At 34.6% G+C, this 14,403-nt stretch overlaps 3 protein-coding genes across 3 annotated transcripts; 1 reads left to right on the top strand and 2 right to left on the bottom strand.

Annotated features, from left to right (window-relative positions):
- Positions 1 to 439: 439 nt before the first annotated feature.
- On the bottom strand, positions 440 to 1,489 carry LOC106742442 (homocysteine S-methyltransferase-like). Its single transcript, XM_014615372.1, has one exon. It carries the CDS (start codon positions 1,487 to 1,489, stop codon positions 440 to 442), a length of 1,050 nt encoding a protein of 349 aa, XP_014470858.1.
- Positions 1,490 to 2,710: 1,221 nt separating this feature from the next.
- LOC106742443 (homocysteine S-methyltransferase-like) lies at positions 2,711 to 3,817 on the bottom strand. The gene has a single exon (XM_014615373.1). It carries the CDS (start codon positions 3,815 to 3,817, stop codon positions 2,711 to 2,713), a length of 1,107 nt encoding a protein of 368 aa, XP_014470859.1.
- Positions 3,818 to 6,650: 2,833 nt separating this feature from the next.
- LOC106742444 (arylsulfatase B-like) lies at positions 6,651 to 10,598 on the top strand. The gene is made up of 8 exons (XM_014615374.1): positions 6,651 to 6,794; positions 7,009 to 7,239; positions 7,345 to 7,500; positions 7,722 to 7,977; positions 8,893 to 9,050; positions 9,141 to 9,276; positions 9,339 to 9,700; positions 10,140 to 10,598. Exons 1-8 carry the CDS (start codon positions 6,651 to 6,653, stop codon positions 10,596 to 10,598), a joined length of 1,902 nt encoding a protein of 633 aa, XP_014470860.1.
- Positions 10,599 to 14,403: the final 3,805 nt, after the last annotated feature.

The following is a 14,403-nucleotide window of genomic DNA, read 5'->3' on the forward strand; positions in this document are numbered from 1 at the left end:
TTTAGGTTGTTAAACTGTCCTTGCATATCTATATGAAAAACTGTAAATATGAAAAAAAAAATATAAAGATTTTTTAAAGGATTTCTAAGGGATTTTAAAGGTTTATAAAAAATTATCGAAATAATTGCAATTAACAACGTAGTAATTTAATTGAGTATTTTAATCTGAAAAAACAATATACATATAATTAACGTTTAATTGTCTGTTGCAGCAATTCTATGATCGATATTAGATGTTTTAAATGTCACGATAAACTGAAATGTACCACATGTTCTAAATTATACGGAGTCGATTATGATATTTCAGTACGACTTATCTAATTTACATCACTAATATAACAATATTTATGTTTAATCCATAAACCAATGTTCCTAAACAATCCGCCACAATGTGAGAAATATATCAAAAGAATAATGAGATTATAAAGTTATGACGATGATCATAATTTGGCCAGAGCTTTGTTATTTTTGTAGGACTGTGGTTTAAAAGAAGTGAAAGGCTGAGGACTGTCCTGGACTGAGGACACGTAAAAATTTTCCACATGTTTGCAAATCTGTTTTATGTCTTCCGCGTCTGTGTAGGGACCACCGCCAATATAACTTAATCCGAATTTAAACCACTCTTTTATATCATCGAGAGGCATCATCATGCTAAGTTCATTATCAGTATATATCCTCATAGTATATATATGACGTTTGCATGCTTGTAACAGAAATGGAATTTTTGGTGTGCGGAATTCGCTAGCGATTCGCATAAAGGGGATTATTGGTTCCGGCTGCAATGAGTCAACACCGATCGCGATAATTTGCTTGGGAAGGGAGTTATGACATAATGCAGCTACCTCTCCAAATTCAATACCGTCATTTAGTTTTCCATGTTCCTTGCAAAAGAAAGAGATCCAAGCGCGAACTTGCGAATACCGTTTTAATATATCTAATACAGCCTTAGTCTCTTCCAAAGTACATATACACTGGAATGCCAACAGGTCGACATTAGCCGTCAATAATATTTTCACACGAGATTCGTGAAATTTTATCAATTCTTCTTTCCTTTTAACCATGCGCCGTGGATTGTTTACATTAGGTGATGTGAGGGAAGTCAGAATTACATGACTGCCGCAGACTCCTGCTATTAAAGGTCGGCTACGTTTGTATTCTTCAGAATTTAAATTGTATCCCATTTCTTTGCCATAATTTTCCACGGCCTCTCTGGCCAATTTCACGGCCTTGTGTATCAGTGCAGTATACTCACTCAAATCGAGATTATAAAATTTCTTAGCTTCATCCAAGGACGCTTGAAATGTGTTAGTCCTTATTATCCGGGCACCGGCGCGTAAGAAAGCCAAGTGAGTATCGTGCACGGCGGACGGAGCAAACTTGAGGGCATGTAACGGGAAATATCCTACATCTCGTTTGTTCCATATGAAATGGTGCAAATGGTGACGTAACTCAGTTTCGAAATCGCCGTCTATCACCGTTGGCTGGCCCATCTCGCGTGCATAGTATTAACAGCGGGCGATTGTTAAGAGTTCGTTTCTTGATGTCTTTATGATACGATCATACAGATCGACTTCTATTTTTTCCGCACTCAGTGATAACGAATTATTTTTCTTCAACGTTCTCGCACCGACAAATAAAGTGTGCTACGAAGCGAGCTTGTTTATGTATATATCCGTTTATGTATGTGTTCGTAGCTCACAAGTTCAGCATAACTTGTTCCGATAGGCTAAATTTGAATTGAATCTCAATTCGTAGTTTGGTGCGGGCTTTATAGGCGTATAAGAATAGATTATATAAGCATAAATCACAAGAATATAGTCCTTGGAGTCGGTGTTAAGCGGGATCTACAATGAGAATTTAAGTTCTAAGCCTTAAGAAATTGACCAATCATAGTCGGATGTGAAAAGAATAATAGACTGTGATTGGTCGATTCCTTAAGGCTTAGAATTTAAAGCATTTATTATAGACCGGAACTTAGCCGTCAGATTATCTATCACGCATGATCGTCAATTCATAGGTTCGTTTCGTCATAATTTTTGTGTGTTCCGAAATGTGACAAACAAAAACTGTTGCAACCGTCCTGTAATCGAGTGTACACTGTATGTACATGCATGGAATATTTTATGCACATTATTCCCATTTGCACATACATTCTATGTGCAATGTATGTACATTTCGTACACAATATATGTACATTCACTATGTATTACCAATATGCATAGTATATGTAATATATATGAATGTAGAGTATATTATATATATATCCAAATGTTTTTATTTTAACGATCAGAATATAGAAGTTATAAACTATGGAAATTAGAATTAAGTTATTCACAAATGCAGCGTTTACTCACGATTGGAAGAAAAAAATGAATAATTATGTACAAAATAATGTATAGAGAATAACAATATAGAATAATAAAAAATATTTGCAGAATTATATGACAACAAAGTAATATATAAAGAATCTAATGAATTCTTAAAAGAATTAATAATAAAAATCGACATAATCATAGTTAACAACTTAGGTAGGTTTAGTGAGGTAGGTATTTTTATTATATCTCATCAGTTTTCCTCTTGGACAATAGTTCTCTTTGACAATAAGCGTTCATGCGATAAGTATATGAAATGAATAACGAGAACGCAAAAAGTTATTATTATAATCATGGTTTAGATAGATTTTTGTTATTCCGTTAAGAACATATGCATCATCATTTGGATGATTTGGCCTTGGATCCGTGGAGATTTGCCGCTTGTTCGCAGATCTTTTTCATGTCCTCCGCGACAGTGTCCAGACCACCCCCGACGTAGCATATTCCGGCGTCCCGCAATTGCTGTAGATAATTCTGCGAAAGGGTTGCGTTAGGTCCACCGGCGCCTTCCGTAATAGAGAAATGACGTTTGTCAGCGTATAACAGGAACGGAATCTTAGATTTCCTGGTTTCGTTGAGCATCCGCATAACGGATATCGTTACTGTTGGATCGATGCATTCGGCGCCGACCGCGATAATTTGGTTGGGCAGGTAATTGTAACACATCGCAGCTGCGACTTCAAAGTCCGTGCCGTCCATTAGTTTCGCATCTACCGAACATAAGAGCGAGATCCAGGCGCGAGTTGTCTGGTAATTCCGGAGCAATTTCAATACAGCACGAACCTCATTCACAGTAGGTACAGACTCGAATGCCAACAGATCGACTTTCGCCGCCAATAACTCTTGCACACGATATCCATGAAACCGCAACAGTTCGCTTTCCGATAGCTCACGCAGGACTTCCACAGATATGTACCATTTATTAGGTATATTATCGAGAAGCGAAAGCAGGTAACTGCCGCAGGAGCCAGCTACTAAGGGTCGGCGCAGTTGATATACCTCGGAATTTGGATCGTATCCCATCTCCTCGCCGTACGTTTTCACGGCTTTCTTCGCCAACACCGCGGCTCCACGTACCATCGATGAATACTCGCGATCATCGAAACCTATGTACGTCATAAAGTCATCCTTGGAAGCTTGATATGTATTGGTCCTTATTATCCGGGCGCCGGCACGCAGATAAGCCAGGTGAGTTTGGTACACAGCGAGCGTATCGACTTTGAGGGCGTGTAACATGAAAGCTTTCCCAAATTTCCCAGCGTGTTCGAAATGGCGACGTAGCTCAGCTCCGAAATCCCCGTCCAACACGTTTAGCTTGTTCGTCTCGGTGAAAAGTAGATGGCTGGCTAATGTTAAGGATCTATTTTTTGATTCCTGCACACCATTATGACTGAATTCGTCAGCCGTTTCCGATGTTCCAACATCGTTTTCCTTATATTCAGCCATTACGAGTTATTTTCCTCGAACGTTCTGCTTGACGGACAGAATGTAACTACAAAGCTGATCCATCGATCCTTCACGCCAACTTCGGACGTGGCAAATTCTTGCTTCGGGCGCGTCACAGGGGAGAGATCCTATATGAGATCTGTTCTTTTTCCCTGAACTAGTGTACACTTATAGAACTTAAAAAGGGAGAGATATACCGTTAAGACTTGGTGGGAGGAAGAGAAGAGAAGTAGTGCAAACTAGTGCAGCCAGTTCAGTGAAAAAGAACGGACCTATATAGAAAAAAAAGCGACAATGCTGATGCGATTGCTGATTGGTAGTTCCCTCACCTCATTGAATCAGCCATATTGAGCCCGCAGTGGAACGGAGATATTCTATTATCATTTGTTATGTAGCATTTATGACGCTCGTTGATTTTGTTTCCAATATTTTCAATTTAATATTTGAATTTATAACGGTGCGAGTATATAAGGTTTTACACTGTCTTATTCGGGAATATAAAAGATTGCGATTGTTTTGCGTTAATGTAATGTAATGTTATATTATAACATATGTCGACATTACGATTGTATTGTGATATTGTGGAAGTTAGACTTCAAGAATTTTTGTTGATGCAACATTATCTATAACATATGTTGCAATTATAATTGCAGAATATATACTTCAGCTAATCCGTCTCGATGACTTGATTTCTTGTATTTGTATATAATTATTTATTCACCTAAAAATCGTATACGAAATTGAAATCAATCTATTAAAAATACATACACACATACATACGCGCACGCACACATATATTTACACTAGAGTTGTTATATATTTCTGTTTATTAAATAATCATTTATTACACATAGCATAAATTTTAGGTTAAGTTTATGGTATGTATTTACAATCTGTGTCCATCTGCTTTTATAGAGCTAGAATGGATCAAATATAGTGGCACTTATGGTGGTAGATGAGAGAAGTCGCTTGACTCTTTATACAGGATGTCTGACGCAAAGCGTGTCAACCATCACATATATTTATAGTTTAGGTCAATGTGGACAAAAAAGTCCTGTTCATCATTTTGCAAATAACATGCAAATTTTTAAGTTATTAATTAAAGGAGCCTCTATACGCGGCCATTTTCAATTATAATTATTACGTAATGATCATTAAAACTCGAAATTTCGCGTGTAGTTTGCAAAATGGTGTAAGACATTTTGTTTACATTGATTAAAACTGTAACTGTATTCTAATAAATAAAAACGTACAGTCAAGAAATATAAAAATTGTTTTTATTCATGATTAAAGGCGGGAGAGGGGTACATGTGATACATTCATATATATGTATAAAAAATTGATACAGATAAAATTACATGTACAGTCTAATACTAATGACACATAAAATACGACGAACTGTTTCTTCATTGTACGATAAAAAATAACTCATCCAGCAACATCATTGAAACATAAAGTGGAAATTCATATAATTTTATTGTACAGTTTTTTTTTCAGGGAAATGAAACTAATGTGGAAAGAGATCAATAAAATCTAAAACAAACAGATCCCATAAACATATAAGAAACATTTAAACTCTCCGTGTGATGAGCGAATTATATAAGGAATAGTAAAAATTTAAATTTATTATAAAATTTGATCGAATTAAAGATAAAGCTTGGAATTTCCATTTAAGAAAATCCTAAGGATATTTTTAGTTTTAATGTATCCACCGTGTAGTCTATTATTTGTTTAGGTCTCTGCAGAACTCTCTTAATAGTGTAAAACTGGTTTCAAAAAAGGCCTATGAAAATCACTTGAAGCAGTTTTTCGACTAGAAACAGAAGTTCTATCGCGATGAGATTATCGCTCTGCCCCAAAAATGACAAAATATTATCGAAAATAATTGAGTATATTTTTGGTTTATATTTGGTTTGAATAAATTGATTTTAATATTCTAAGAAAAACACTTGAATTTTACTAAAAAAACGCCACGAACTTTTTCCCATATCCAACACAAGCATATAATGGAGAATTTAAAGATAATACACATTACCTATCTTTTTATCCGGGAGTGTAACTTCTTAGCATGGCGGAGCCGTTCCCATCGTACGTGTCGCGGATCATTCGGAACGTGATTATATAGTGTCCCAAACTAATCTCAGTTTCCGTGGAGTGCAAATGGAACGGGTGAAACTGAGTAAAAAAATCATGTACCATTTTGTAAAATTCGCAATTGTTAGCGAAAAATTAACTATTTTGTCTAAATTAAAGAGAACTAAATTATACTGATGTCCGATCTACCCTTTCCCGTATGTTCATTAGCTCAGACAAAATAATTAATTCCTCATTAAGTATTGCGAATTTTGCAAAATGGTATATGACATTTTTGTTCAACTCAATGAACTCTACGTCCCCACGAAGCGGAAGTATTCGGTTACCCTGTATATATATATACATACATACATATATATATATAAATTCGAAATTATAGAAAGTGGTTCTCCTTTTGCAAAATTTATCTAACCAGGTACTTGATTTTATTTTCATACGTTGTACATAGTTCCATATATGTTTGAAGAAAGATAAAATATGTAAATTAGATAAGATAAAATATGTCAATTAGGCTGTAACGTAGAGAATATAAGACACGTTGTACCATGATAAAGTTTATTCCGTAACTGTATACAGACAACTTCGGCTAAGGAACGTGTCGTTTTATACATATAACGTGGTATAAAAGCTATACAACGACACACATCAATCCGACTGGTCAGTAAATGTGCATAAAATAGCATCCCAGATAATTTGCACGTGCGAAGTTTACGATCGATTTTGGTTTTAATATTTCGCGATGAGTAGACCGTTCTTGTTGCAACTGCTCTTCACATTATGCCTTTCATACGCCTTAATACCCGTCGCTATGATGGAAAATGGAGCGACCGAAGGAAATAACTCCAGAAAACCACATATTATTATTATCCTCGCAGATGATTTGGTGAGTAACAATAACGATGTAAAAATTATTATCGAAACAAAGGTTCCTCTAATTTTGTAGGTGTGTTTATTTGAAAGGATTAGGGATTGCTTTGACGAAATCTATCAACCGAATACATTAAGAAACTTCTCATTGATTATAATAATAAACAGGGATAATGTATATTATGTTATTATTCTATAAAATATGATGGATTTCATATCGTTATTCGCAGGGCTGGAACGACGTTAGCTTCCATGGTTCCGACCAAATCCCGACGCCAAATATCGACGCTCTCGCATATTATGGAGTTATCCTGAACAATCATTATGTATCATCATTATGCACGCCAAGTAGAGCAGCCTTAATGACTGGGAAGTATCCAATCCGTACAGGCATGCAACACAGTGTTATATGTCCGTCAGAACCACGCGGACTTCCACTAACAGAGAAGTTGATGCCGGAGGTAATAATAAAAAAATTTTCGTTATCATAAAATAGATTGCAAATTGTTATCTTGGCTGAACATACGTCAATAATAAACATGTCTCGAGCTGATTATCTGTTGCAGTATTTGAAGGAATTGGGTTACTCAACAAATATAGTGGGTAAATGGCACTTAGGTTTCTACAAACACGAGTACACGCCGCTTTATCGTGGCTTCGATACGCATTTTGGTTACTGGAACGGTCTCCAAGATTATTATAGTCATGAAGTAATAGAGCCAGTAAGTTATTTGAAGAATATTACATATTTTTTTTCTAATATTAGAAAAAATATGCGACAGTTCTACAACTGAAAGAAGGTNTATGCGACAGTTCTACAATTGAAAGAAGGTATTAAAAAGAGAGTGTTCAAAATTATGTGTATACTTACCAATAATATTTCTTCTCTCAGTTTACAAAATATTGAAAATAATGTACCTATCAGTAATCTTTCTATTTTCAGGTTACAAACTTTCGAGGCATGGACATGAGATGGAATATGGAGGTCGCATGGGACACAAAAGGCAACTATTCAACAGATCTCTTCACCGAGGAAGCAGTACGCTTAATTAATGCTCACAATCCCGATAAACCATTGTTCTTATACCTGTCTCAAATTGCTCCCCACAGTGGAAATGAGGAGCAGTTACTACAAGCTCCTCCCGAAGAGATCGAAAAATTCTTCTACATCACCGATCCAAATAGAAGAATTTATGCTGGTGCAGTATAATTTTCAAAAACTAGCCAAGAACTAATTGGAACTCTCGTCGAAAAACATATTATTCACTGACTTCTTGTATTTTAGAGGAGACTATGTTGTGCTGAAACGTGAAGTTAACAAGACATTTTTTCATTTCCGATATTTTGGTATTAAAAAAGTGGAAATTTTGGGGATTTTTTAAAATTTTTATCAGGAAATGTTGAACTATAAAAAATGCTATTAGCATTATCATTGTTTTTTAAAAATTATTAAAACGTCATACGGACTTCACAGGCATAACGCGTAGCACGTGTCTCTGTTGGTTTAGTATAAAAAATATTTCATGTACAAACATTGAATACTTATTTTCTTATTTCTAGCAGAACTTCGGCCGTTCTAAAGTAATACAATTTTCGCAAACGTTGCACACATTACATATACTACACATTTTAACTTAATTACGTGTGTACAAGAGTTTTCCGTTAACACATAGAGCAATATATCGGGTTGGCGTTGCAATGGCACGTATGAGAGTGAAAGCGGTTTTTATACGTAGAATGAACAGATAAATCGAAATTTGTGCTAAAAAACTAAAAAAGCTAAAAAATTCTATTAAAAAAATTAAGTTGACCTTAAAATGACATTGAATTATTGCGAATACAACGAACTTAAGGTTATCAAAATATGTCAGCCCTTCAAAAAACACTACAACTTTTGTCCGAAACATTTCTTTCTAATTTGCTTTATTTTTGTTATATTAAAGTGCCTCAATTTAAATGCCCTACACCGTGTAAGAAAGATTTAGTTTAATTTAGTTATATATAATAAATAAAATGTTCCTAGTTCCGATAAATGAAATGATCCTTTTTTGCAAGATTTTTTAGATGCTATAAAACTGCATAGTTTATTTTACTTTTGATATTACTATTTACAGCCATGGTTTCTAAATTGGATGATAGCGTCGGTGAAGTCATGAAAGCCTTGAAAAATCGCAATATGTTGAATAATAGCATTATCCTTTTCATGTCTGATAATGGTGCGCCCACTTATGGATTTCTGAATAATTATGGCAGTAATTATCCCTTGCGTGGAGTAAGTATTCGTTGCGAGGGAAGAACTTGGATCATCTAACGATATAACTTGACACAAATTACGATGCGAGTGAAACCAGAATATTTACAGATTAAAAATACCGCTTGGGAAGGCGCCGTGCGAAGCGTAGCCGCAATTTGGAGCCCTCTAATCAAGAAACGCGAGCGGGTCTCGAACCACTTAATATATATAGCCGATTGGTTGCCCACTTTGTTGTCCGCCGCCGGTTAGTTATAAATCGTTTCTTGATCAACGTTAAAAATAGTATCAATGAAATCTCGGTTATAGGCAGAAGCAAGGAAAAAATTGGCAAGATCGATGGCCTCGATATGTGGCCGACGATTGTATCCGACGAGACTAATCCCAGAGAAGAAGTTCTGATAAATATCGACAAAACGTACCAGGCCATTCGTAATCGAAAATACAAGTACGTACATGTTCAGACCAAGGAAAGCTTTAAGTGGACAGGAGATAGCGGAAGAAGCCCGACTGAGAAACGATCACCGTATCCGCCTGAGACAGTGTTACATAGCAAAGCAGGAGTTGCCATTGCTTCAGTGACTAACAATACCGCTGAACTTAATTCTCAGAAGATCCTACAGTTAAGACAGCAGGCGGAAGTCCATTGCAACGTTATGGAAAAGGAGAAGGTAGACAATCTTGAGAAATCAGGGATACGATTTTTAATTGGAAATTTCGTCTATGCTTCAAAAGTTTACATTGAACAATGTTCGCACGCAAATTGAATAACGTTCTATCTCATATCTTTATCACTTTCACAATCGCATTGAAGAAGGTTGTGAAGTTGCAAGTATCGTATTTCACTAGCGTAAAGAGGGCCGCACCTAAATTTAATATTTATGATACTCCGGCATTCACTATGATTTTCAATTTTATTCGATACTTATTATAATAGATAATATGTAAAATTTAGAGTAAAATCATATTTTCTTGGGTAAATATAGGGCTAAATTATTTGAGTTATTGAGAAGAACAGATGCGATTTTCATCAATTGGAGCACTGTCATTAATTAGGATATTCATTTTATATTCCGATCGAAATATAAGAGTCATCCATACTGTTTGCAGGTTGCGTGTAATGTACGGCTTACGCCATGTCTCTTTGATTTGGAAAGAGATCCTTGCGAGAAGATGAACATTATTGCAAAAAAACCCTACGTTGCGCAGAAATTGAAGACAGCTTTGAAGCAGCATAAATCAACTATGTTACCGCCGAACAACATGAACAATGATCTGAAAGCAGATCCTATACGATGGAATCATACATGGGTGTGCTGGCAGGATCCCAATCCCAATGTTACTATCTACACGAGGAAAATTGATTCACATGCAAGCATATCTGTCACGATTGCGTTCTGTACTGTCGTGTTGTCCCTAATTTTAGTGTTCTATTCGTACGAGTTGTACAAATCTAAGAAATGTAGTTCGCCCGTTCACGAGCAGTCCCGCAAACGATTCTTGACAAACAAGAGCGATGTATGGAAAGAGGAGGATTTGGCGCTGAATGATATGTCTAGAACGATTTAATTCAGTTAGTATTAGGTTGGTGCATATGAAATGTCGGATTCTTAAGTGATTGTATAAAACTGTATATCTTTCTTCAAAAGCTGTTTATTCAATCAAAGTATGCTCCATTCGCTTCAATACACTTCTCCCAACGAGATTTTAAAGCGTAGATGCCTGTCTTAAAAAAATTTTGGTCTTTAGAATTAATAAACTCTGATATCGAGTTTTTTAGACTGTCTTCATTTTCATGGTGTTTGCCTCTTAAAAACAGCTCTAAATGCTTGAAAAAATGAAAATCGGTCGGCGAGAGATCCGGTGAATATGGTGGATGCTGCAAAACTTCATATTCCAGTTCGTTCAGTTTCGCAATTGTTTTGTGCGATGTGTGCGGCCGAGCGTTGTCATGGAGCAGTAGCGGGCCATGCCGATTCACAAGCGATGGGAGTACAATTTGGTGTCTCAATATCGTTGTATGGTCAACTTTCATCCTGATAGCAAGTTCCCTCGTGGATACGGCTGGATCCGCTTCCACTAGAGCCTTCAGGTCATCATTATTCACAGACGTTTTGGGTCTTCCGCGCGGCTCATTTTGCAGTGAAAAATCGCCAGTCCGAAATTTTTCGAACCAACGCTGCACTTTCCGATTGTTAACCGTATTCTCCCCAAACGCTTGGTTTATGTTGCGTGCAGCTTTTGCAGCACTATTACCAAGTTTGTACTCATATAAGAAAATGACGCGAATGTCGGCAGAATTCATATCGGTAATAAACTCAAAAGAAATAAAAAAGGGAAGACCTTCGAGAAAACCTATTTTGTTGAAATGAGTCTCTGGCAATGGACAATACGAGTATGAATGAGGTTATGCCAAATACAAAAGTATAACGAAAACAGGGAGGAAAACGTCCGCATGTAAAGAGAATGCGACATTTCATACGCACCAACCTAATACGATCGAAGATAACAACGTGAGTGGACCTTAGACATTATTATTTTAGAGCTATAGTAATCATTTCATCCTGTTCGCGGGTGAAAATATATTATTTTGTTATTCTTTTTACATTTTCTGTCTTTTTATTACCTTATTATTCCTATTCTACCTTATTATTTATCATTTCTTCTTTTTTTTCTTACCTATATACAAACTATAAAATAGTGTCTATTAATTTATTTAATTGTCGAGACATTAATGATGTAGATTTCATGTTCTCAGTTTGTCTTACATTTATTTAGATCGCAAGGTATAATTTTGGCGATATAAATGTTTATATCACCATATAGATCACAAGTCGCCCCCGAGAATGCGTTTAAGAATGCGCATTTGCTTGGCGAGAATTCGCAATTCCATCGGAAGCTATTTGATCGAGTTGTGATCTCAAGCATTTTGTAAGATGCGCAAGATGATATAGAATAACGAAACTGAAATAAACCTTTTATCTCTTTATTCATGTCTCTTTCAATCCCTGTACAAAATTTTATGAAAATAAAATAATCGAATAATTTATAATTTAACTACAGATTTGCCTCTGGATTACATATAATTCATCTTTAACAAACTATTTTTTTTCAATCGTATATTGTTCCACGGTGTATAAAATTACTATCATTTGATTGCAGAAGCGACCGGGGTTCTCAGCCAGGAATTTTAATTTGTGTGAATGTTCGCGCGCGTGCAATCTTTTCCGTTTTGCTTGTTTATTTATATTAATACTGACACATTTTGAACAATTTTATTGTTTTTAACGGGTTTTATTCTTTTACTGAAGTTAAACTTAAAAAAAAATTTTTAATTTTTGCTCGAAGATCATTTTAGACTTCAATCATATGAGTTGCTATATTTTTTGTTCGAACGAATTTTGTAAAGCTTTCGATATCCAATGTCCAAAAATATTCTTTTTTTAATAATTTTCAAGAAATATATATATATTTCCTATTAGATATAAAGTGCATTGCAATAATCATTGAAGAATATGTTGAAACTTTTATTATATACTGTACATGATAACGTATCGAGTCATGTTCCATAATTAATGGGTTAATGAACGATGAAATCACGCGTTGTTTGCAGAATAAGGCAACTATATTCCCCTCATATGGATAATTCATTTTCCAAAGTCGTACTTCAAATTTTATTTCTACCCGAATACCTCATGTTTTTACAAATAAAGATTGAAATTCGACTGGAACACATGGAAAATTCGATACAAAAAACGAGGAGGATGTTTGGTAAATGACAAAACTGCTAACTAAATCGGGTAATAAACCTATAATATGTACATGATACAGAAATAAATCGGATTGACAATATGTAATGGAAATGTCAATAATCTTTACCGTATCGTATTCGAGATATTTAATTATAAACTTATATATGTGCGAGCATAAAAACTTCATAAACTTCATAACACCGAATTACTTCTAATTTGATATATTTATATATAAGATGGAAGTTAAAACTAATGTAATAATAATTTAAGCTAATGTAATATTAAAAACTAATTAAAGTTAACTGTAAGAACATATAATAAAAGAAATGTGTTTTCTATTAAAAAATTTCAAAATAATTTTTATATGATCTAATTTTTATATGATTTAATTTTTATATGATCTAAACAATGCTGTCTACGGTCTCGTGAATTGCTATGTAATGCATGTCACTTCAAACCTACAACTTTTGTGTCGGACATTTTTCCCGAATATGCTTTATTTTCAAGATAATTGACAGTATCACTTAAAAATAAAATACCTTGTATTTTTACCTCAACTTTGTTTCAGATAAACATTTATTATTTATTTATAGAGAAATTTATAGAGAAATAAATATATAGAAAAGAAATTTTGTTTGATAAATAGAAAATTTATGAGAAGTCCCCTTGCTGCGCCACTGGAGATACGGCACTTAGCGTTACAACCTCCTTAAACAGAACGTTAAACGTTAATTGCAGCAGTGTTCGACGGATTGGCGAATCAATAAGTCTCGTCGACTTATCAGTGCTAAATCGAATGTTACCGATATCATTTTTCTATTTTGTCGTCTTCGAACGTCGTGACTAGTTTGCAATCAGGTAAGTGTCGGGCACTTCCGTTCCTTTTTTCTGTCGTCCATTTAACACTCCATTCAGTATATGTTAAACAAAATTGACACCATTACCAGTGTTTAGTAAAGGAATATTAATAATTTGTTGGTTTTGGCAAATAATCACGTAATCGTGCATTACGTTCCGAAAGTATATAGTATAGTTTTGAAGATTTGTGGAAAAAACCTCCTTTTTCCGTTTGTTTATGGATTTTTTCGGTTTCTTTCCTAAAAGTAGAAAAATTTATTTAAAAAATTCACATATATCTACGTTAAAATTTGCCACATTTACTTCTTTCTATAAAAAATATAATTACGTGCATTTGAAACTGAAGTTAAATTAAATTAATATATTATATATTAAACAATAACATAGTACTTTCAAAGAATTATAACCGAATACATTGTGAACGAATATGTAATATATATTATACAATATATAATATAATATTATATAATATAATATTATGAATGCGTATAATTTTTCAAATCAAAATCCGTGTCAATAACTACTGAGAGGTCCATATAAAGTGTTACACACAAATATTTCTGAAAAAATGCATTATTCGAAAAAAGTTTCAGACAAAAGTTATAATATTTCATGGGAATCATGTCATGGTAATATTATTACGTTATCAAACTATTTTTTCAAACATTTTTTCAACTTTAATTTTATGTAATGGAATCATATGCTTTTTAACATAAATGGGTACCGCATATACGTGTGCGCTCCGAACTTCTGGCGCTTTCGAT

Source organism: Dinoponera quadriceps, unplaced genomic scaffold (assembly GCF_001313825.1).
Source record: "Dinoponera quadriceps isolate SergipeBrazil2010 unplaced genomic scaffold, ASM131382v1 scaffold113, whole genome shotgun sequence".
In the NCBI taxonomy this organism is placed as follows: Eukaryota; Metazoa; Arthropoda; class Insecta; order Hymenoptera; family Formicidae; genus Dinoponera; species Dinoponera quadriceps.